The sequence below is a fragment of the Uranotaenia lowii genome, chromosome 2 (assembly GCF_029784155.1).
Source record: "Uranotaenia lowii strain MFRU-FL chromosome 2, ASM2978415v1, whole genome shotgun sequence".
NCBI classification, from domain to species: domain Eukaryota; kingdom Metazoa; phylum Arthropoda; class Insecta; order Diptera; family Culicidae; genus Uranotaenia; species Uranotaenia lowii.
Window position 1 is genome coordinate 251,064,237 of NC_073692.1, and position 20,833 is coordinate 251,085,069.

The 20,833-nt window shown below is 41.4% G+C and overlaps 2 protein-coding genes across 5 annotated transcripts in view; one reads left to right on the plus strand and one right to left on the minus strand.

Moving 5' to 3' along the window:
- On the plus strand, window positions 1-6,229 carry LOC129740956 (armadillo-like helical domain-containing protein 3). 3 transcript variants are annotated; one of them, XM_055732620.1, is made up of 10 exons: window positions 1-84; window positions 168-809; window positions 906-985; window positions 1,043-1,201; window positions 1,261-1,476; window positions 1,537-1,757; window positions 1,817-2,049; window positions 2,112-2,225; window positions 5,767-5,880; window positions 5,934-6,229. In XM_055732620.1, the coding sequence occupies exons 2-10, from the start codon at window positions 177-179 to the stop codon at window positions 6,186-6,188; spliced, it is 2,025 nt and encodes a 674-aa protein (XP_055588595.1). In that variant the 5' UTR covers window positions 1-84; window positions 168-176; the 3' UTR covers window positions 6,189-6,229. The 3 variants fall into 3 exon arrangements, with proteins under 3 accessions (XP_055588595.1, XP_055588593.1, XP_055588594.1); XM_055732618.1 differs by having other exon boundaries at window positions 15-84; window positions 145-809; XM_055732619.1 differs by lacking the exon at window positions 1-84 and having other exon boundaries at window positions 110-809.
- LOC129740957 (organic cation transporter protein) overlaps window positions 5,919-20,833 on the minus strand; it is a 26,518-nt gene continuing 11,603 nt past the window's right edge. For both annotated transcript variants that reach the window (XM_055732621.1, XM_055732622.1), the window contains exons 11-12: window positions 17,112-17,269; window positions 5,919-6,570 (exon numbers count right to left, since the gene is read on the minus strand). In XM_055732621.1, the coding sequence (XP_055588596.1) occupies window positions 6,355-6,570; window positions 17,112-17,269 (374 nt within the window). In that variant the 3' untranslated portion in view covers window positions 5,919-6,354. The remainder of the gene's footprint in view (window positions 6,571-17,111; window positions 17,270-20,833) is intronic.

Here is a 20,833-nt window from a genome sequence, read left to right on the forward strand (position 1 = left end):
GAGTGTGTGAAAATTTAATTTTTGACTCGATTTGACAACGTGTTAGTAATTGTTGTTGTTTTTCGCAGAGAAAGTAAATAGAATGTAAATTTAACATTTTAGTGAAATTATCCTCTTTTATTAGTTTTAATGATATCATTTCAGCTAATCATTGATCACTGTTTCAGCATCCAAGAATGTCGTCTCGGAAAAGATCAGGATCAGGTTCAAAACGACCGAAAGAGAAAGTCGTGTATATCTACGAACTGTTGATGCGTGGAGAGGAAACCGGAAAAGATAATCAGAATTTTTGGGACGAGTTTTTTCTCCTACAACCCAACACAGAAGTTTTAGAACAAGAATTGCTGAAACTAGACTCCGTTAAATTAGGAAATGCCAAAAATAATATTTTGTCGTTGTTTAACCATTGCGTTGAAGTTCTACATGCCGATAACAATAAGCGAATTCACAATGCGCTTATTACCCTTAGCGTTTTAGTATTTGCACTATTCAAAAGACACACTGCAACTGGCGAGGAAGGACAGTTTAATATTTTTTCTGGAAACAATATCTCCGGTATCGAAAACGTTATCAAACAGCTTGTGGAGAGGATAAAGGATTTGCTAGTCAACGAGGAAGACGACTGTTCGAGATTTTATTGCATCAAGCTGCTCTTTACCGTTGTTACTGGAATGGATAATTTAAGTCAAAATCTTCTTTTGGAATACATAATGGTGAATAATTTGTTTGATTCACTCAAAAAACTGCTAAGCGATCCAACATTGCGCCAGGAGCACGGTCAGGATATAGTCATTTTATTAACTTTGTTGGTAAGTTCCATTCACAATCCATTTGCCCATTTAACTTTCTTTATTTGCATGATTGCAGTGTGTTTGAAAAATAAATTTTAATATTTTATGTTGCAGGTAAACTACAGAAAAGATGAAGGTACAAATCCATACGTAGTACATCTATCTTTACTTGATGACGAATTAGCTCTACATGGGTAAGTATGAAATATTTGCACTGTTGAACAATCAATGATTGTTTTTTTTTATTTAAGATTTGGCCAGATAATTTCGGCAACACTATTCGAATTTATCCGGCAACAGACTGTTAATCTTATCTCGATACAAAACAATTCTTGGATAAGTTCCCTTTCATCAATGGTTGGTAATATTTTCCTGTCCGACGAAGTTGACGAAAAAATGCAGCATATAAGGTGCCTTGTGAAATAGCATAATAAATATAAAGGAGCTTATTAGAAATCCTGTTTTTCAGACAAAACAACGCTCTGTTGCTAGCTTTTTATGAAGCTGTACACCTGAATAGAAATTTTATTACCACGTTAGCCACGACCCAAGCCGAATCCAGTTCTCCGCCTTCGCCATCAAATACGTTAAACAATCATCATTCTGTTGGCGATTTGGCTACGGCACCGCTAATGGAAGTAACTCAATATCCAACTAATTTATTCGTTGCGGTATTTCAATATTGGTAGTATATCCCACATTTGATTGAGTATTTTATGAAAGTTGACTATTTCATTTGTTGTAGCTCTGTTGTTATGATGGACCATAAGAATGAATCTAGTGTGACAAATTTGAAACTTTGTTTTATAATACTTACGTGCATCTCAGAGGATCAGTACGCTAATTCGATGATGCATGATTCTAATTTAACGTTTAAAGTATTTTTGCACCGCGCTCAGATGCGTCACAGGAAAATAGCTGCAGATAGAATTACGAAACCGCAACCATTGGCAGCAACTTTAATGGGTTGGTTAAGACAATGATTTTTTTTAATTTCAGAAGAGCTTTAGTATTTGTTTTTTCAGATTTGTTAGTAGAATTCATAGTGTCACACCTTATGAAGAAATTTCCTCTGGAGCTGTATTTGTTATGCATAGGAATAATCCACAGAATCATTGTATACCAGAAAAGATGCAGAATTAGGCTGTTGTATCCTTGGAAAGAACTGTGGACCTCACTGATAAGTTTGCTGAAGTTTATCGTTTATCAAGAACAAAACCTTATAAAAAAGTGCAATATTTTCAACTTAGCTATACAGGTAGTTTGCTGCTTATCTTTCCCCAACTTTAATAATAAACTTCCTTACGTTCTGTTTTACAGGTTGTGAATATCTTCAACTTGTTCATTACGTACGGCGACACGTTTTTAGCTACAACAAGCAGTTATGATGAGCTATACTATGAATTGAACCGTGAGGAAAAAGTTTTCAGTGAGGTAAGAAGCAATGGCTAAAACAAGTGAATTATGTGCTCATGAGGCTCAGCTTAAGTTACCATCTTATTATATAAAAATGGAGACCTGTTTTGAGTGACACCATAACTTAAGAACGGTTAATCAGAAGGACGTGGAAAGTGCTACTCGAGGGTTTTTCCGGCCAAGAATGGGGAGTATGACATTTGGCATAAAGCCATTTGGCATAAAGCCATTTGGCATAAAGCCATTTGGCATAAAGCCATTTGGCATAAAGCCATTTGGCATGATGCCTTTTGGCATGAAAGTCATTGGGCATAAAGGTCATTTGGCATAAAGGCCATTTGGCATAAAGGTCATTTGGCATAAAGCCATTTGGCATAAATTCATCTGTTGAGTTGAGATTCAATTTTCGGACCAAGTTGCGGGTTTTCTTATCTTAAATTTTGCTGCATTGCCGCAAACATCGAGGATGCAATCCCCAATCCGAGGTGGCCGCCGACCCGCCGTCGGAAGCGGCGGCCTTATTGCATTGGTCTAGGTCTACTGGGGCCTCCTAGGTTTACGTGAAAGCTAAGGGTGATCCCTTAGGCCCCTCCGCCGCGAGATAGCGCGAAGGACAATATTTCATAAAAGTTCGAACGCGCAGCGTGAGGAGGCTGTTGTTTTTTTATTTGTTTGCATCGTGTTGGCTTTTGTAAAACCGCCATATGTAAGGCGTTTAGACCTAAGCTGGAACCGACTTCTCACGCTGCTCGTTCGAACTTTCATGAAGTATTGTCCTTCGCGCTATCGCGCGGCTTAGGGATCAGCCCTAGCTTTCACATAAACCTAGGAGGCCCCAGTAGACCTAGAACAATGTAATAAGGCCGCCGCTTCCGACGGCGGGTCGGCGGCCATCTCGGCGGCTTTAGGCCGCCTCGCCCCCTGCATCCTCTATGTTTGTGTTAAAAAAATAAATCTTGCAAGTTTAATTAAATAGTCACCACACGGTTGAAAATGGCTTTATGTCAAATGGCTTTTATGCCAATTGACCTTTATGTCAAATGGTTTTTATGCCAAATGGCTTTATGCCAAAAGGCTTTATGCCAAATGTCATTCTCCCCCAAGAATGGTATATATATAAGGGACCATTCAAATATTACGTAACGCTTTTAGGGGGGGGGGGGGGTTTAGCAGTGTGTTACGCTTTGTGGATTTTGCATAGAAATTTTGAGACGAATGTGTTACGTAGGGGGGAGGGGGGATTGAAAATGCTCGAAAATTGCGTTACGTAATATTTGAACGGCCCCTAATACTTTGACAACCCTCAAATTGTATAGAATTGGGGCTCCCATACAAATTCAACTTAGAATATGACATAACTCCATCAACCTTCAGGTGATTTTCATAAAAATGAGTTTAGAGCATGATTTAGTGCACGAAATTGATTTATTTTGCAAAAGAACCTTTATCGCTTAGAAAACGGGGGGCTTCCATATGAAATTCACATAAAAAACGACAGAACTCATTTAATTTTTATATGATTTATTTCAAATTTGATACACATGCAAGTTATGACATGGTAAGATAATTTGTTCTACTAAATGAGCCATGTCACTTTAAAAAATGCGTAATACCATACAAAATTAATGTGTTCATATTTTCGAATTGAGCTTGAAAAAAACTCTCAAATTTCTCTCACTGCTTGCAATCGATAATCTTCACTTTTATTCCAATTTTTAATATTGGGCCCTCTAGGATTTCTGAAACAATTTACCATATGAACTTTGGTCGAATATTTGATTTCCAGCTGTTTTTGGGTCTCCTACTGGATTTCTGGATTATTCTCGATCCTGCCCAAAAAAAAATTGTCAATGAATTTCAGTATCCTCCAGTATCCTGTCGAGCTTAGTTTTCCTAGTCGTTCAAGTACAATTGTTTCCCTTCCATTGTTGATCCTTAAATAAAATAAGCTCATTTAAAACGTTTCTCCAACATATTGCTTTGCTTTAAGTGAGGCCAAGAGCTTTTAAAAAAACGCAAGCGCAAACGCTGTGTAAAGCAGCATCTCCAGGATCTGACATCGATGATGTCCGAAAAGTGCCGGCTGTCTGTCAAAACGTGGTCGAACTGTGATTGCGTTTGGTACGGTGATCTCCAGGTGTACTTGTGCGGGAAGTGATGCTGCAAAAAGGTACTACGTACGGTAATTCGTTTAGAGGCGCGAGATCTATAATTAGTATTTAGCCGTTTTAGTTGATCAGCTGGTGCGCTCCTAACCTTCCAATCAGGGAACTGAGATAAACGTAGAATCATCGTCAATGATCGAACAAATTTTGCAGCCAATGATTGAATTTGTCGTAATTTGTTGCAATTTGTTAGAGAGAATTAGAAGGTTTAAGTTAAAATGAGAGAGAATTGTTGCAAACTGTTAAGCAGTTGTTGAATTTTGATCATTACCATTCCAAATGCAAAGAATTCTCTCTCCACTGCAATCCCTTGCATCCAATCGTCACCGGTACTTCCGAGGTGAGGTGATGGTGATGGTGATGATGATGTTGAAGAACCGGCACATTCGTGGGTCGATCGGCCACCATCCGATCACGCGCATTTGCATCTCCCTAAAAGCTGTTCCAAACTCGTGTGTGTTGCCGCAGCTCTGGTAGATGGTATGACCATTTCGGAACGCACGTACCGTGGATCTCTTCCAGCATACACTACCCGCCAAAAGTTTAAGATCACCCTCAAAAACATGAAAATTATGATCGCCCATATCTCAGCCATCTTATGACATACCTATTGCAATTCTTTAGATCTCATTCCAAAGAACGTGAGCAAAACCTTCTTTGTATGTTCTTGAGCTAAACTTGCTGTATGGATATTTTGTTGAACTATTTTCGAAGATAAAACGAAATGAAAACGCGTGTGTTTTGCTTGGAGTCACAGATCAGAAAGATCGAGACTTTATCTCCAAAGAGGTTTTATTCTGTTCTAATAATCATTTGACATTTAACCATCATCGATCCACGATGATCAAGAATCATATTCGAAATAGGATTATAACAGAAGACTAACCTTTAGCTAAAGTTTTAACATTTTCTGACAATTTTCACCAAATAGTTTGACCGTTAAAAAAAAGGCAAATTAGATTTGACCACAACTTTGTTAAAGTTATTGCTGATCGGATTGGATTATTTGAAAGCTTGAACGCTGACTCTTATGAACAATATGTTTGCACTCTTAAGTCTTAAAAGCAGTTGATAAGACGATTTTATTCATATCGTAATAATAATTTGCCTAAGTGTAGAGTCCGGTGAATCAATTCTTGTTTTTTTTTTAATTTTGGTTCATTTGCGTAAAATCAAGCGTGTTGTTGCCACCAATTGTTCAAAGATTACATGGCTTTGCCTGCACATTGTTCTCGTTGGTGTATCTACAAGCTCGAAGAAAAACAAAAAGACGCTCATGATTTCATAGGATAAATCATAATATCATCCGCAATCGCAATCGATTCTAAATTTGCAGTCATTTCTTTTTAGTTATCACAGTAACGACTGACAGTTTCTTTAAACTTTTTTTTCAGATCCATGCGATGGTTTTGCGATACACTTCAATGGAAGAGTGTGAATACAAAGAAGATGTTTTTAAGCTTCTTAACTCATTAGTGAATATTCTGGCCATTATTAAACATTTTCAGGTAATTTGATCTGTTAGTTTCAAACATTGGATACTAAAACGTTCCTTTTTCAGATAAAAATAAAAGAATGGCTGTCAGCAGAATCACTCTCCACACCTACTGAAGAACAAATTTTGAATCAAATACAGAAAAATTACGACCTTACGTTGAAGCTTCAAGATTCTTTGGATTTCTTTGAACGTTATAGTGAAAAACCGCACGATGCTTTCTTCAAAAACTTAGTTAAAGAAGTGGTCATCGATATGCGCAAGTCCGTACACAATGTAGTAAAATCTTTCAATGACAATCGTCCCAAAATAAACTCTTAGTTATACTTTAAAATTAATAGAAATAGTTTTATTGACAAGAATACTGCTATAAACATTTTACGTCAACTGTAGTAAGAGTCACAACCATAAACTTAGTACTTAGCACATAATAGAGGTAACTCGTTGCCAATTCTCTTCAGAGTCTTTAGCCTAATCCTATTCAAAATCATGAAGTCTTTGGTACCTTTATCGACCACACAGTGTCAGGAACAATAGTTTCTGGATAGATTGAGTTTTTCTTTGCATTTGGATGTGTCCGGGGACTGTGAATGCTTCCAACGATTATTCCTCCCAGTATCGTTAGCGAAGCAAATACAGTTTGTGGGATCAGTTGACCGAAAATGATTGTAGCTCCGAGGAAAGGTGCGCAAAGTAACCATATCTGAAAAAAAACGTCGTCGTTAATACAAAGCTGGCTGTGTATGGTGTCTGTAGTTTATGGGTATGTAATGGTGCTGAAATTAAATGATCGTTAGTTGAAGCAATCCTCTGTTGTGTAGTTGTAAGAGGTGGTTTTCTGAGGTAGAAAAGGAAGAATAGATAAAAAAACGAAGGCGAATTTCAACCTAACCACGTTATAGTGGTGTTGGCACCCCACCTTTTTTTTACAAGACGTTCAGGCCTCCAGGAAAAGCCTTAACTGAAATTGGTGAGCTTCTTACCTCGGTTTTTTGGGAAATTTGAATTAGATTAAGGGCTTCAAACACTTGATTAAATACCCGAGCCACCAAAATTTGAATCCCTTAGTAAATTTTAAACCAACGACGCTAGGCGGCGTCCGATAAGTGTAATATTTTTCGAGAAAACGTCGAATAAATAAAATTATATAAGGCTCATCTGTCCTAAGCCATGGCGCCCCATGATGCGCTCAAAGTCCTGATTATCGGATCCAATCTTTGCCTTGAAGTCAGCTAAGTGGATTTGAATGTCACCCTTCGGAATTCTCTCAACCACGCTGTTCAATTGACTGTAAATCTGCTCTTTCTCCTGCAAATCGGCAACGTCAGTTGGCGCATAACACTGGACCATTGTAAGGTTTCTAACCCGTGTTCTGAATCTGGCTACGATTATTCTTTCGTTGATCGGTTCCCATCTTATAAGGGCCGCATGGGCCTGCGGGCTTAATAGGAAACCAACTCCTCGTTCCCGAGTAGCATGTTCTCCTCGTATGCCAGAGTAAAGCAGTACTTGCCCAGACTGTGTCTTGTGTTCTCCAGTGTTAGGCCAACGGACTTCGCTCAGTCCCAATATCTCTAGCTTGAGGCGGCTAGCTTCTCTAGCAAGTTGAGCCAGCTTACCTGGCTGGGCAAGGGTTAAAACGTTCCAAGTTCCAATTCGTGTCCGTGTTTTCATGCTAAAAGTCGTTGCCAAAGTTCCAATTCGGTTGTATTTTGTTCTCACCTTAAAGTAATTTAACGTTTTTGATATTCGGACGCACCCTTCGGTCCCAACAGTTTCGATTAACGAGCGAGTACTGTAATTTACGATAATCATTTGTTAAGCTTCGCAGCGCAAATGTAATAACTTAACTAGAACCAATATGAAATAAGTCGGTAAAAAAGGCATGAATCTTTATAAAAAAATCATCCATTTGCGCAACAGATTACTTCAAGTCATTTGGCTTTATTGAAATTCATAATTGTTTTATAGAAGTCTATTAATTGAAACAGGTTGAGCACCACTGACTCTCAGTGTGTGCTGCACGGCTAACTATTACCCAAAACACAAACACTCAAAACCCAAATCGGTAGCAATTACAATTATTTACTAATACGACATTTTAAAAACCTACGCTAGCTTAACATTATTACTCACGGGCCCGTTTCCTACCATTCACAAACTTTACATCCCAAACGCACAACAGTCATATCACAGCTATCGGACGACACAGGTTTATCACAGCTGATGATCACAGGAATATCTGGCAACACTGGCTGGTCGCTCGGCTCCACGGGCACGCACCACTGCCCGGAGCACCTCCGTAGACAGCTTCCGGCTGGATCCAAATCGTTGGAATCTCACGGCGTCGGGAATTCCGTTCTCAAAAACGAGACTCGAAAAAGCCAGAAGTGGCACAAAAACGAGTCCCGAAAAAAGAGAATTCAGTTCTCCAAAAACGACCCCAATGGGGCCGTTGTGCACTGCTGGGCCTAATAGCCACCGGTAACTGCGAGGTCGTCTGGGTACGACTCCTTTGCCTTGTCTGAGGCTGCGAAGCTCCTTCTTTTCTCTTTTATTTTTCCGGCACTGGTCTTACGCAATCCACTAAGGGTCGTTGCCTGTTCCCAATTCCTGCTTCCACCGTCGGTCGGATGAAGCCAATTGTGAAAGCTCGTATGCCCTGCTGGAATGGTTTCTTTCATCTTCTTCTTCAGTCGCTTTCTTCAAACCCGGCACTGTCTTAGGTCTTGGTGATCGCTGGACTCTATTTTCGTCTCCGCTAGGGCCTAATCGACGAGCACCCGTTTTACGCTCCCTTATGATCCGCGCGATTCCGAAATCTCTTCGTTTGTCCTGGCTGCGACTCCGAGATGCGAACAAATGGCGCGATTTCAGTCACCACAATTTTCACAGCGATGGCGAGCCGACTATTAATTTGTCCTCCTTGGTTGCTGTTATTTTGATTTGCTGATTGTTGTTTATGTGTGCGTTTGACATATACACTCTAACTTCTAAACACTCAATCTTTGGTAGGTTTTTGACTCACTCACTACACGCTCAAAACAAAATAGCTAGACAAACTTAATTATAATGCTACATAATGTATGATCTGGGTTGCCAGGTGCCCAGATTTGTCTGTAAAACCAAGACTTTTGACCCTTCTTCCAGATATTGGTCAGACACAGATTTTGACCAGATTTTTGCTGAGAGTGCCCAGATTTTAAAGAGTTTCAAAATTGAGTGATAAAATCAATATTCGTGTATAGGATTTGATTCGTAAGTGCCAGATTAGACTGAAATGTCGCTTGTATCCATTGATATTTGACCAATTATCATTAAACACTTTTTTTTTTAAATAAGATCGACATGGTACGTGGTAGAAAACAGTGTTTGTTATTCATTTCTCAACTTGAAAATAACCCACATCAAAACAACCCCCCTCCCCCCCCCCCCCGTTCAAACGCTCTGCCAAATTTATGATCTTCCTTATGCACAGACACTCCCAGACTTTTTTTTCAAAATTGCCCAGATTTTTTATCCTCAACACCTGGCATCCCTGTGTATGATAGATGTATCACTGTTTTGTAGAAACTTTCAGAAATGCATGAAAAAGTTTATTTTTCGTGTTTTCTAAAACAGTGTTTTTCTGTTAAAGCTTGAATAATACATCAATTATGTATGTGTTAATGTTAATGTGTTTTAACACAGTTACGAGAGTTTACAAGAGCTTTGTTTTGCAACGGGGATTGTGATATAGCTCAGTCGGCAAGTTAGAAATTCGATCACAGTTGTACCGGATAAGTTTTTCAATGACTGTCCGCCAACTGCATCGTTGATATAAGTCGTGAATGACATAAAGATGTTAAAACGACTATAATCGAAACAAAAAAAATTTATTTTGCAATTCCATATTAAAATTTTTAGTTTTTCGTTAGGAAATTTGGCCTGATTTTTCTGTCGAAAAAACAGCTTCGAAAATCAGTACTATAAAAAACTAAAACCGTTGTTGAGTTAAAAATCTTTCGATTGCTTTGAACTAAAAGCGTTATCTGCAGGTATCAGGACTTTTTTTTTTTTTTTTTTTTTTTATTTACAACTAGTTTATTAAAGGCCTTTTACTTTTACAAAGTTTAAATGTGCCGAGGGTCTTTGTATCACTGGTTAGTAGGGAGGGGGGCCGTAATAGTCGCGGCGACTCAACAGTTAAAAAAAAAACAAAATTTTAATAAGGGAAAAGGAAGGGGTTTGTAGGGTTTATTCTTCGATATCAGTGTTCCATTAGGGTCCGGTGGTGGCCTCCTGTAGCTGTGGTTTCGGTAGCTACGGTTTGGTATCGGTTTCCGATCTTCTGGCCAGCCTTCTTCATGAATGTGTCGAACCCGTTGGATGAGAGGTGGTACTAATAAATAAACAAAACAGACATTAAATGGAGAACACACAAGGGGAGAGTTTACGTGGGTAAGCGGACTAAACGACCGAGTCAGACAGCTTGAGATATTTGTAAATTGGGAACAAATATCCAAAATCTAAGTTTGCCAAAATGTCTCGAATTGGAACACCAGGTAATCTACCTCGGGCCCTAAGGGTATCCAGTAGCCAAGCCCTCGTTTGATCATACCTTTCACACGTCCATACAACATGATCGATGTCGTGGTAGCCATCCCCACAAACGCAAACATTGGTTGCAGCGAGATTAATACGAAACAAGTGCGCGTCAAGCCGGCAGTGACTTGACATGAGCCGAGAAATCACGCGAATGAAGTCGCGACTCAAGTTAAAATGCTTGAACCATGCCTTCGTCGGAACCTTAGGGATAATCGTATGGAGCCAACGTCCCTTTGTGCCATTATCCCAGCTAGACTGCCAAGCGTTAATCGCTAAAGTGCGAGGTATTGAAAAATATTCATTGTAAGTTATTATCCTCTCAAAGATTTCACCTCGTAACGCGCCCACCTTAGCCAATGAGTCCGCCTTCTCATTGCCTTGTATAAGACAATGAGACGGGATCCAAGCTAAGGTAATCCTATACGAATTTTCGATCAAAGCGCCCAATATCCCTGAAATTTCCAGCAAAAAATGGGAAGAGCGCTTCATCAGTTTCATCGATCGAATCGCCTCAACGGAGCTGAGACTATCCGAATAGATGAAATAGTGGTCTACGGGCAGTGTGCGAATGTGTTCCAAGGTGCAGTAAATAGCGGCTAGCTCAGCAGTGTAAATGGAGCATGGCTCTCGAAGCTTGAACGAAGCTTCAAAGCCCTCGTTGTACACTGCGAAGCCAGTCGCGTTGTCGATTCTAGAACCATCAGTAAAGAACATTTTCATAGGATCAATTTCACGTACTTTTGAAGCAAAGATTGAAGGAATGATGTTGGGTCGGACATGATCTGGTATTCCACGGATGTCAGCGGTCATGGACAGATCGAATTTTATCAAGGAACTGCTAATCGGGTAAAAGTGACTCGTGTCCGAATTTAATAAAGAAGGATTTATTTCTAATTGACTTAAAGTTTTATAATTATTTACATATTTTACTTGCGGATTAATATTCATAAGCCTTTCCAAATTTTCTATCACCAAAGGATTCATAGTTTCACTTCGAATTAGGAAACGTAGCGATAAATCGAAGAACCGATTTTTCAACGGCATTATTCCCGCCAGTACTTCGAGACACATCGTATGTGTCGACTGCATACTACCCATGGCAATACGCAAACAACGATACTGTATTCGTTCTAGTTTAATCAAGTGGGTATCCGCGGCTGACCCAAAGCAAAAGCTTCCGTATTCTATGACCGACAGTATCGTTGTTTGGTATAACCTGATGAGGTCCTGTGGATGAGCACCCCACCAGGTTCCAGTAATCGTTCGAAGAAAATTGATTCTCTTTTGGCATTTTTGTGTCAAGTACCTAATATGTTTTCCCCAGAGGCATTTAGAGTCGAACCAGACACCCAAATATTTAAAACTAAGAGATTGAGTTAGAGTTCTACCCATCATAAGGAGCTCTATTTGAGGAGGGGAATGCTTCCTTGAAAAAACTACTAACTCGGTTTTACTAGGCGAAAACTCGATACCTAGATTCCTGGCCCAATGTGATAAGTTATTTAGAGTTTCTTGCAAAGGAGGTTTTATTTGAGTGTCTGTTTTACCTGTGATATGAACAACACAGTCATCCGCAAGCTGTCTTAGCGTGCAATTTTGTGCCATACAAGCATCGATTTCTCGGACATAAAAGTTGTATAGCAGGGGGCTTAAACATGAGCCTTGGGGTAGACCCATGTAACTAATTCGTTCAACTTTGGTTTCTCCATGGCTAAAATGCATGATTTTTTCAGACAACAGGTTATATAGAAAATTGTTCAAAATTGGTGAAAGTCCGCAAGAGTTAAGATTACTAGATAGCACTTCTATGGACACCGAATCGAATGCCCCTTTGATGTCCAGAAATACTGCCCCCATCTGCTCTTTTTGGGCAAACGCCAATTGAATGTCTGATGAAAGTAATGCTAGACAGTCGTTCGTACCCTTGCCTCTACGGAATCCAAATTGTGTACTTGACAACAGATTGTTTGATTCAACCCATTTATCCAGCCGAAAGAGAATCATTTTTTCGAGCAATTTCCGGAGACACGAGAGCATTGCTATCGGCCTATACGAGTTGTAATCAGAAACTGGTTTTCCCGGTTTTTGGATGGCGATGACTTTCACTTGTCTCCAGTCATGCGGAACAATGTTCAGCTCCAAACACTTATTGAATAAATTCAACAAGCGTTTCTTAGCGGTATCTGGCAGATTCTTCAACAAGTTGAATTTGATTCTGTCCAGTCCGGGAGCTGAATTGTTGCAAGACCAGAGCGCAAGTGAAAGTTCGACCATCGAGAATTGATCCTCCGTTTCGGAACTATTCTCTGTATCTCGATAGTGTTTCTGAGCTGGTGCTGCGTCCGGGCAGACCTTTTTCGCGAACTGTATCAGCCATCGACTTGAACTTTCTTCAGTTTCGTTCGAAGGAGTGTGATTTCGCATGTTTCGTGCCGTTCTCCAAAGCGTGTGCAAAGACGTTTCTCGAGATAACCCATCCACGAATCGCCGCCAGTACCCCCGTTTCTTGCCTCTGATCAAGTTCTTGAACTTGCGTTCCAAGGCCAAGTAACGTTGGAACTTCTCTGGCAATCCGGTTCTGCGAAACTCAACAAACGCCTTGCACTTTTCACCTCGCGCGCGTGAGCAATCTCCATCCCACCACGGAGTGGGAGGCCGTTTCTGTATTGTCGAGCTTTCATTCCGTCTGACCTGTGCTCCGATTGCACAGTCGACAATTGTTCCAGAAATAAAACTGTACTCTGCCTCCGGAGACAGTTCATCTGTTGAGTCGATGGCTTCAATGACATCCGATGCATACTTTTTCCAATCTATATTCCTTGTGAGGTCATAAGGAATATTGATTTCTTCGGGTGGACTACGACCACTGGCGATAGAAATATGGATAGGCAAATGATCGCTTCCCTGAGGGTCTTGGATTACCTTCCACATACAATCCAAGCTCAGAGAGGAAGAAGCTAGAGAAAGGTCTAAAATACTATGCTGTGATTGGGATCCATTAATTCGAGTCACTTCCCCATTGTTTAAGACAGTCATGTTGAAGTCGTCGCACAGCTCATAAATAATGTTAGCACGTTCATCATCACGTGAGCTACCCCAGCCCACGCCATGGGAGTTAAAATCTCCTAGAACTAGCCGGGGTTCTGGGAGAAGTGAAATAATATTCGCCAATTGGTTCCGGCTAACGCTTGAAGATGGCGGAATATAAACCGAGGCTAGACAAAGGTCTTGACCTTTTATTCTAGCTTGGCAACTAACGACTTCAATACCCGGAGATGGTTGTAGTGGAATACGATAGAAAGAGTGGCATTTCCTGATCCCCAAAAGAACACCACCCCCTCTTTGCCCATCACGGTCCAGGCGAATAATGTTGTGGCTGTGGAAGTTAAAATCTAAGTTAGGAGAAAGCCAAGTTTCGCATAAGGCGAATACATCACAATTCAAATTGTGTACCAAAGCTTGAAAAGAGTCTAATTTTGGTAAAATACTTCTGCAGTTCCATTGTAATACAGAAACAATTTCTCTTCCCTCATTGAATGAATTAGCCATCAAGAGAAATTGTTTCTGAAATGAGGGTCATGGTGAGAGCTTTCTTTTTTAAAATTTCTCTCAAAAGGGGTACAAAAATATTGATCATAGTCCTCCATCCTGCAGGTACGCTGAAAAAGTCCAAGATGAATGCAACGATTTCCGAGAATTTCATCTTACCATCTGCCGAAAAGCTGGGAAAACCATTCGACGATGAATCAGATGCAGTTTCTCTGGGAATTGTTGCATTCCTGTTAACTACTGATGGGCCTGAAGTCTGAAGGGAAGCCTGGGGTTTTGACTTCCCAGAAAGTGGAGGGAAGTCCTTCGGGGAAGGATTAAAACCCGGAGGACTCTGAATAGGAGGGGCACAATTACTATTTCCACTTTGAGGATTTCTGTTAATTTTAACTTTGCTGGCAGCTAATCTGGTGTGTGTCTTAGTGATGCGTTTCCTTTTTGGAGCCTGTGAAACATTATTTTTTGAAAATGGCCCAGTTGATGTTCCTTCACATGGATCCTCCCCTTCGGATTCAAAGTCACTTAGAAGGTCAAACTGGTTCTCTGAGACGATTGGCAAAGACTTCAGAACCATGTCTCTATAGGACATTTTTACACGATTTTTCAAAGAAGTCTTGATTTTTTCCCGGCGCGATATGTACTTCGGACACGCCGAGAGAGCATGAGAGGCTTCACCAGTGCAATACAAGCACCTGCTTGCTGCTTGTATTGTACACGAAGCTTCCTCATGCTTCTCCCCGCACTTAGAGCAGCGTGCCTGATTGCAGCAGTAGGCGGCCGTATGATCCAACTGCTTGCAATTCTGGCAGAACATGACCGAAGGCACATAAAGTCTCACAGGTAGACGAACCTTCCCGATCGCAACGTAATCAGGAAGTGCAGTGCCGGAAAAAGTAACCCGAAAAGAGTTCGACAGGGAAAACTCCCGTTTTTCCCCCTCGCCTGATGCTGATTTTAGTTGACGCGCGTCCAACACCTTGACCGTTGGAAGAGCAGGATCCTTGAATCGGCCAACCCCTGATTCCATTAGGTCATCAACGGTCAAACCCTCTTCGGTTACCACTCCGTCGATTTCCACGTCACGAGCGGGAACGTAAACGCGGTACTCGATCGTAAACCTCTCGTCACAAGCAATGGCGTTTGCTTCCTTCAGACTACCAGCGACAACGCGCATCTTGTTCCGACTCATCGACTGGTAGTTGATTATGGAAGGGTACGATCGGTCGAGGGTTCGGGAGATTGAAATCACGTTAAGTGATTTCCCATTCGGTTTGGGCCGGATGTAGACCACCCAGGGTCCCGTCGATTGAGATTGGTAAACCCGACGACGAGGGGTAGAATTCGGTAACGTAGAACTATTTTCCATGGGTGCGTTAGAGTTTGAGCTTGATGGGGTAGTTTTGTTCCTTGGGGTGATAGTATTACCGAAAAAAAAAATTGGTGGAATAACAGGTTTATCAATCGGATGGGGAGCGGGGGACGGAGAATCTTCCGTATCCGAAAGATACATAGGATGAGCATTAGGAGAAGGAGAAGACGTCTCTTCTCTAAATGGGGGGTGATGACCGGCCTCGTCGCCGTTCTCCGTTAGCCGGTTGCTTTCGGACATAACGGGCGAGAGTGGAGAGCTAAACCTTTAAATGAAGGATGATAATAATGATAATAAATTAAGAAAAAGAAAACAAAAAACACAAAGAGAAAAAATAAATAAGTAAATAAAAACTTAAACCAAAATATATTTATAGGATACACCCTATCCCAAACGACTGCCAGCCAAGTCAACAATATGGTCTTTTGTGTTGACCTTGATGCCTACTACTATACAGCAGATCGGCTTTTGTCTGCTGCTGGAAGATGATTTTTATCGGCAACTGGTGACTGTGGCACTGATTCACTATATTCTTTTGGCACTACTAACTACTGCTGTTCCCCGGACACGGAACGCAGGTAACGAGAAACGATTACCCTGACGGGATTAACGACCGGATTTCAAGGGGTAAGAATTCCACAACACTATATTGCTACGCGATTCACTAGAAGGAGAACGAGAAACGCGACCGCTTGTGGCGAGTGATGTGAAACGAATGAGGTATCAGGACTTGATATCACATAAGTATTTTCCGGCATTGCAAAAGTTGCCTCGTTTCAAGCACGTTACAGCACGAGACGTATATTCAGGCTAAAGCAGAGAATGCGCTATAGCTTTTAAACAATAAGGTTCAATGTAGTTGTGCGAGCTGGGATAAAATTAAAATTGCTACTTTGGAAAGCTTCTAACTTCAACTTACTTAGACACTAAGTGTAATAAATATTTCTTATTGCTGATCTACATTTTTTTCCGAAGTATATGTTTTCGATTTTTTCCCTTGACTTTGGAAAAGTAAAAAGAAATAATTGTAGCTGAATGTGGTCTGAAAATCATTTAAGATTCATATTCATGTTACTGTTGGAGATAACGATGGAAAACTGAGCAATCTGGAAAATAATAAACAACTGGAATTACCATAGTAACTTCTAAATTTAGCTATACAAGAAACGATCAGTTAAAGGAATAGTTAGTCTTAATAAAACTGTAAACTATACGAGTAGTTCTCTTGGTAGTTCGATCTATGGTCATACACCTCCAAAAGTTACGAGATTTCCGAAATTGAAATTTGATTATAATATTTTAATGGAATTGCGGCGAGATTAAATTCTAAGTTGGGAACTCTAACGGTGAGAAAAGTTGCACAGGTTAGGGTTAATTACTTTATATTACTTCATATTAAACACATTAAAAAAAACTCTATTAATTATATACACTATAATATTTTACTATATGTACGTTGTTTTTTATCAATCCTATCTTCGAAGTAGAATTTATATACATAAAACAATCTACCATACCTATCGCAATACGTGTATCAGCCAATGCAAGATGTGCTTGCCTTTGTAAGACGATGATGATGTTATGAAAAGATTTTATGGTTACTTGGCGACGAAAATGCTCATTAACTTAGTCCACGTTTTGCTAAAAGCATGATTTCAGAATAAAAATGAGAACGATTTTTTTAAATAATGAACACACAGAACGATTTTTTTAAATAATGTACGAAATTTCATATTTACCCTCGCCCAACATATCGAAGAATATGCTGCTCCTTTTTTCTTGCAATCACTCACTACTTCAGTGGTGCACGTTGTCAAAATCGCCAGGCAAGAAGATATTGTTACCTTCGACACCATCGCTGTCAGCATGAGGAGAACGACCCGTTTATTTCCTGTAACTGTGAGATAAAACAATCCTTCATATAAGGGTATATACGGACGATAGTATTGACGAAAAATTGGCCTCAGCCATAACCTCTAATTTTGATTTGCTGGCGGCCTCACCAGTGATGCTAGGTGCGTTACTAAAATCAGTATTTGCTTGTTTTAAACTAATTATGGAGATCACCGTACCAAACGCAATCACAGATCGACCACGTTTTGATCGACAGCCGGCACTTTTCGGACATCATCGACGTCAGATCCTGTCGGGGCGCCAACATCGAGTCGGACCATTATCTGGTGATGGTGAAGATGCGCCCAAAACTCTCCGTAGTGAACAACAAGCGAAACCGGCGCCCGCCTCGGTTAAACATCGCGCGACTGAAGCAACCTGAGGTCGCGGCAGACTACGCGCAATCGGTCGAAGCAGCGCTGCCGGCAGAGGGCGAGCTTGACGAAGCCCCTCTCGAGGACTGTTGGGATACCATCAAAACAGCCATCAAGAGTGCTGCGGAGAACGTCATCGGTTATGTGGAGCGATCTCGACGGAACGACTGGTTCGACGAGGAGTGTAGGAGGGTGATGGACGAAGAAAATGCCGCGCGGGCGGCAGTAGTGCAAAGAGGCACCCGTCGAAATGTGGAAAATCACCGACAGCGGAAGAGGCAGCGAGTCCGACTTTTCCAGGAGAAAAAGCGCCGCCTGGAGGAGGAGGAGCTCCAGGAGCTGGAGCAGCTGCATCGTTCCCAAGAAACACGAAAGTTCTATCAGAAACTCAACGCATCCCGCAAAGGCTTCGTGCCGCAAGCCGAAATGTGCCGGGATAAGGACGGGGGTATCCTGACGGACAATCGTGAGGTGATCAAAAGGTGGAAGCAGCACTTCGATGAACACCTGAACGGCGCACATGCAGGAGATCAAGACGGTGGGGGAAGGTACATCGCCGGCGTAGCCAACGACGAAGACGAGCCACTCCCAACGATGAGTGAAGTTAAGGAAGCCATTCGCCAGCTGAATAGAAACAAGTCGGCTAGGAAGGATGGCATCGCAGCTGAACTCATCAAAATGGGCCCGGACAGGTTGGCCGATTGCCTACATCGGTTGATAATCCGGATCTGGGACATAGAACAGCTACCGGAGGAGTGGAAGGAGGGGGTAATATGCCCCATCTACAAGAAGGGCGACAAATTGGACTGTGAGGACTACCGAGCGATCACTGTCCTCAATGCCGCCTACAAAGTGTTGTCCCGAATCCTACTCCGCCGCCTAACGCCACAAGCAAACAGATTCGTGGGAAGTCATCAGGCCGGCTTCATGGAGGGACGGTCTACGACGGACCAGATATTCACATTGCGGCAAATCCTCCAAAAATGCCGTGAACACCAAGTCCCTACGCATCATCTATTCATCGACTTCAAAGCCGCATACGACACGATCGACCGTAACGAGCTATGGAAAATCATGGACGAAAACGGCTTTTCCGGGAAGCTGATCAGACTGATCAAGGCGACGATGGATGGAACGCAGTGCTGTGTGCGGATTTCGGGTGAATTGTCGAGTTCATTCGAATCGCGCAGGGGGCTTCGACAAGGTGATGGTCTATCCTGCATGATGTTCAACGTGGCGCTAGAAGGTGTTATTCGACGAGCGGTGGGCGAAATGCGGGGCACGATTTTCAACAGATCCAGTCAACTTATCTGCTTTGCCGATGACATTGATATAGTCGGCAGATCATCTGCGGCGGTGGAGGAGATCTACCGCAAACTGAAACGCGAAGCAGGAAGGATTGGGTTGATGATTAATACGTCCAAGACGAAGTACATGCTGGCCTGCGGATCAGAGACCGACCGAACCCGCTTGTCCAGTAATAACAAGGTCACGATCGACGGCGACGAGCTGGAGATAGTCGAAGACTTTGTCTATCTCGGCTCACTGGTGACCGCAGACAATGACACCAGCCGTGAGATCCGGAGGCGAATTATCAGCGGAAGTCGTGCCTACTATGGACTCCACAAGCAACTGCGATCGAGAAGACTTAGCCCTCGCACGAAGTGTAACCTGTATATGACGCTCATTAGACCGGTTGTTCTCTACGGGCACGAGACATGGATATTGCTCGAGGAGGACCTGCGTACACTCGGAGTATTCGAGCGACGAGTGTTAAGAACCATCTTTGGCGGCGTACAGGAGAACGGAGTGTGGAGGCGAAGGATGAACCACGAGCTCGCGCGCCTCTACGGCGAACCCAGTATCCAGAAGGTGGTGAAGGCTGGCCGGATACGCTGGGAGAGACATGTTGCGAGAATGCCGGACGACTGTCCTGCAAAACAGGTGTTCGCTACACTGAACCCAAATTCACTCTTAAAATACACATGATTTTTCACTTAAAAGAAAGGATCCAGTGATTTTCTTCCATTCAAGGGCGACATATACATTTCACTTGGCAGTCACTTAAATTTCAAGTGAATTCATCCACATTCACTTCAGTCGTCACTTGAATTTGAAGTGAGAAAAAATATTCACTACCCCATCACTTGAATTTCAAGTGAATGTCGGGTTGTAATTGTGTTTATTTTCAGAGTTCAAAATGGCAAATTCTAAACAGCAGCGTTTAAAGCTTATGCTGGATTTGGATTTTCCCAATTCTTTACTAGGCGATTTTGGCGGTAGTTTGTGTTAAATGTGATGTAAGAAAAACTTATTTAAAGGTGTTATTATGTTTCAGCTTGTGGATTGAACTGGACAGATTTTCTGGTTTGCAGCAGGGAAGATTTAGAAGTCGCACTATCCGCAGTAACCGATCTACCTTGGGATCATGATGGAATTTTCCAATCAATAAATTGATGGCGAAAGCGTAATGTATAAGTATTTGAAATTGAAGTGGTGTTCTATAAATGTTCTTTTATTTATAATCAACTAGAAACTTACTTAGAAATTCAGATAAATTTCACTCGAACGTCATAGTGTAATTCACTTGACCGGTCACCTCAATGAATTCACTTGACCCATCACTTAAAATTCAAATGAAATTACGTATGGCGAGAATTCACTACAGATGTCACTTATTTTTTAAGTGAAAATTATTTTGGGTGTACGAATCCGGTAGGAACAAGACGAGCGGGGGCGCAACGAGCGAGGTGGTTAGACCAAGTGGAGCGTGATCTGGCGAACGTGGGGTGCCCGAGAAATTGGAGAACGGTTGCTATGAACCGAGTAAATTTTAGGAATTATGTTCGTCAAGTTATGTCGTGAGACGGAATACTATGTAAATAAAAAATAAATAAACTAATTATAATATTTCTGAATTGATTATTTTTTTTAATTATCAACAGCTAAACGTTTGAATTCATAACGGGGCGTCCACAAATGGATGAAGATAAGCTTTCTTTTGCTAATGAATGTTCAAGGTGAATGAAAAACATCTGAAATATATTTTCATGTACTGCTCGGTAGATTAAAAAAGAGTTGTTTCTAACTTCTAAACGAATGCAAAATCATTCACTGTTACAAAAAGCTTAAGTGAAAGCCCCGTCTTTGTTGAATTTGAAAATAATCGCCTGCATGCTTTGACTATTTTAAAC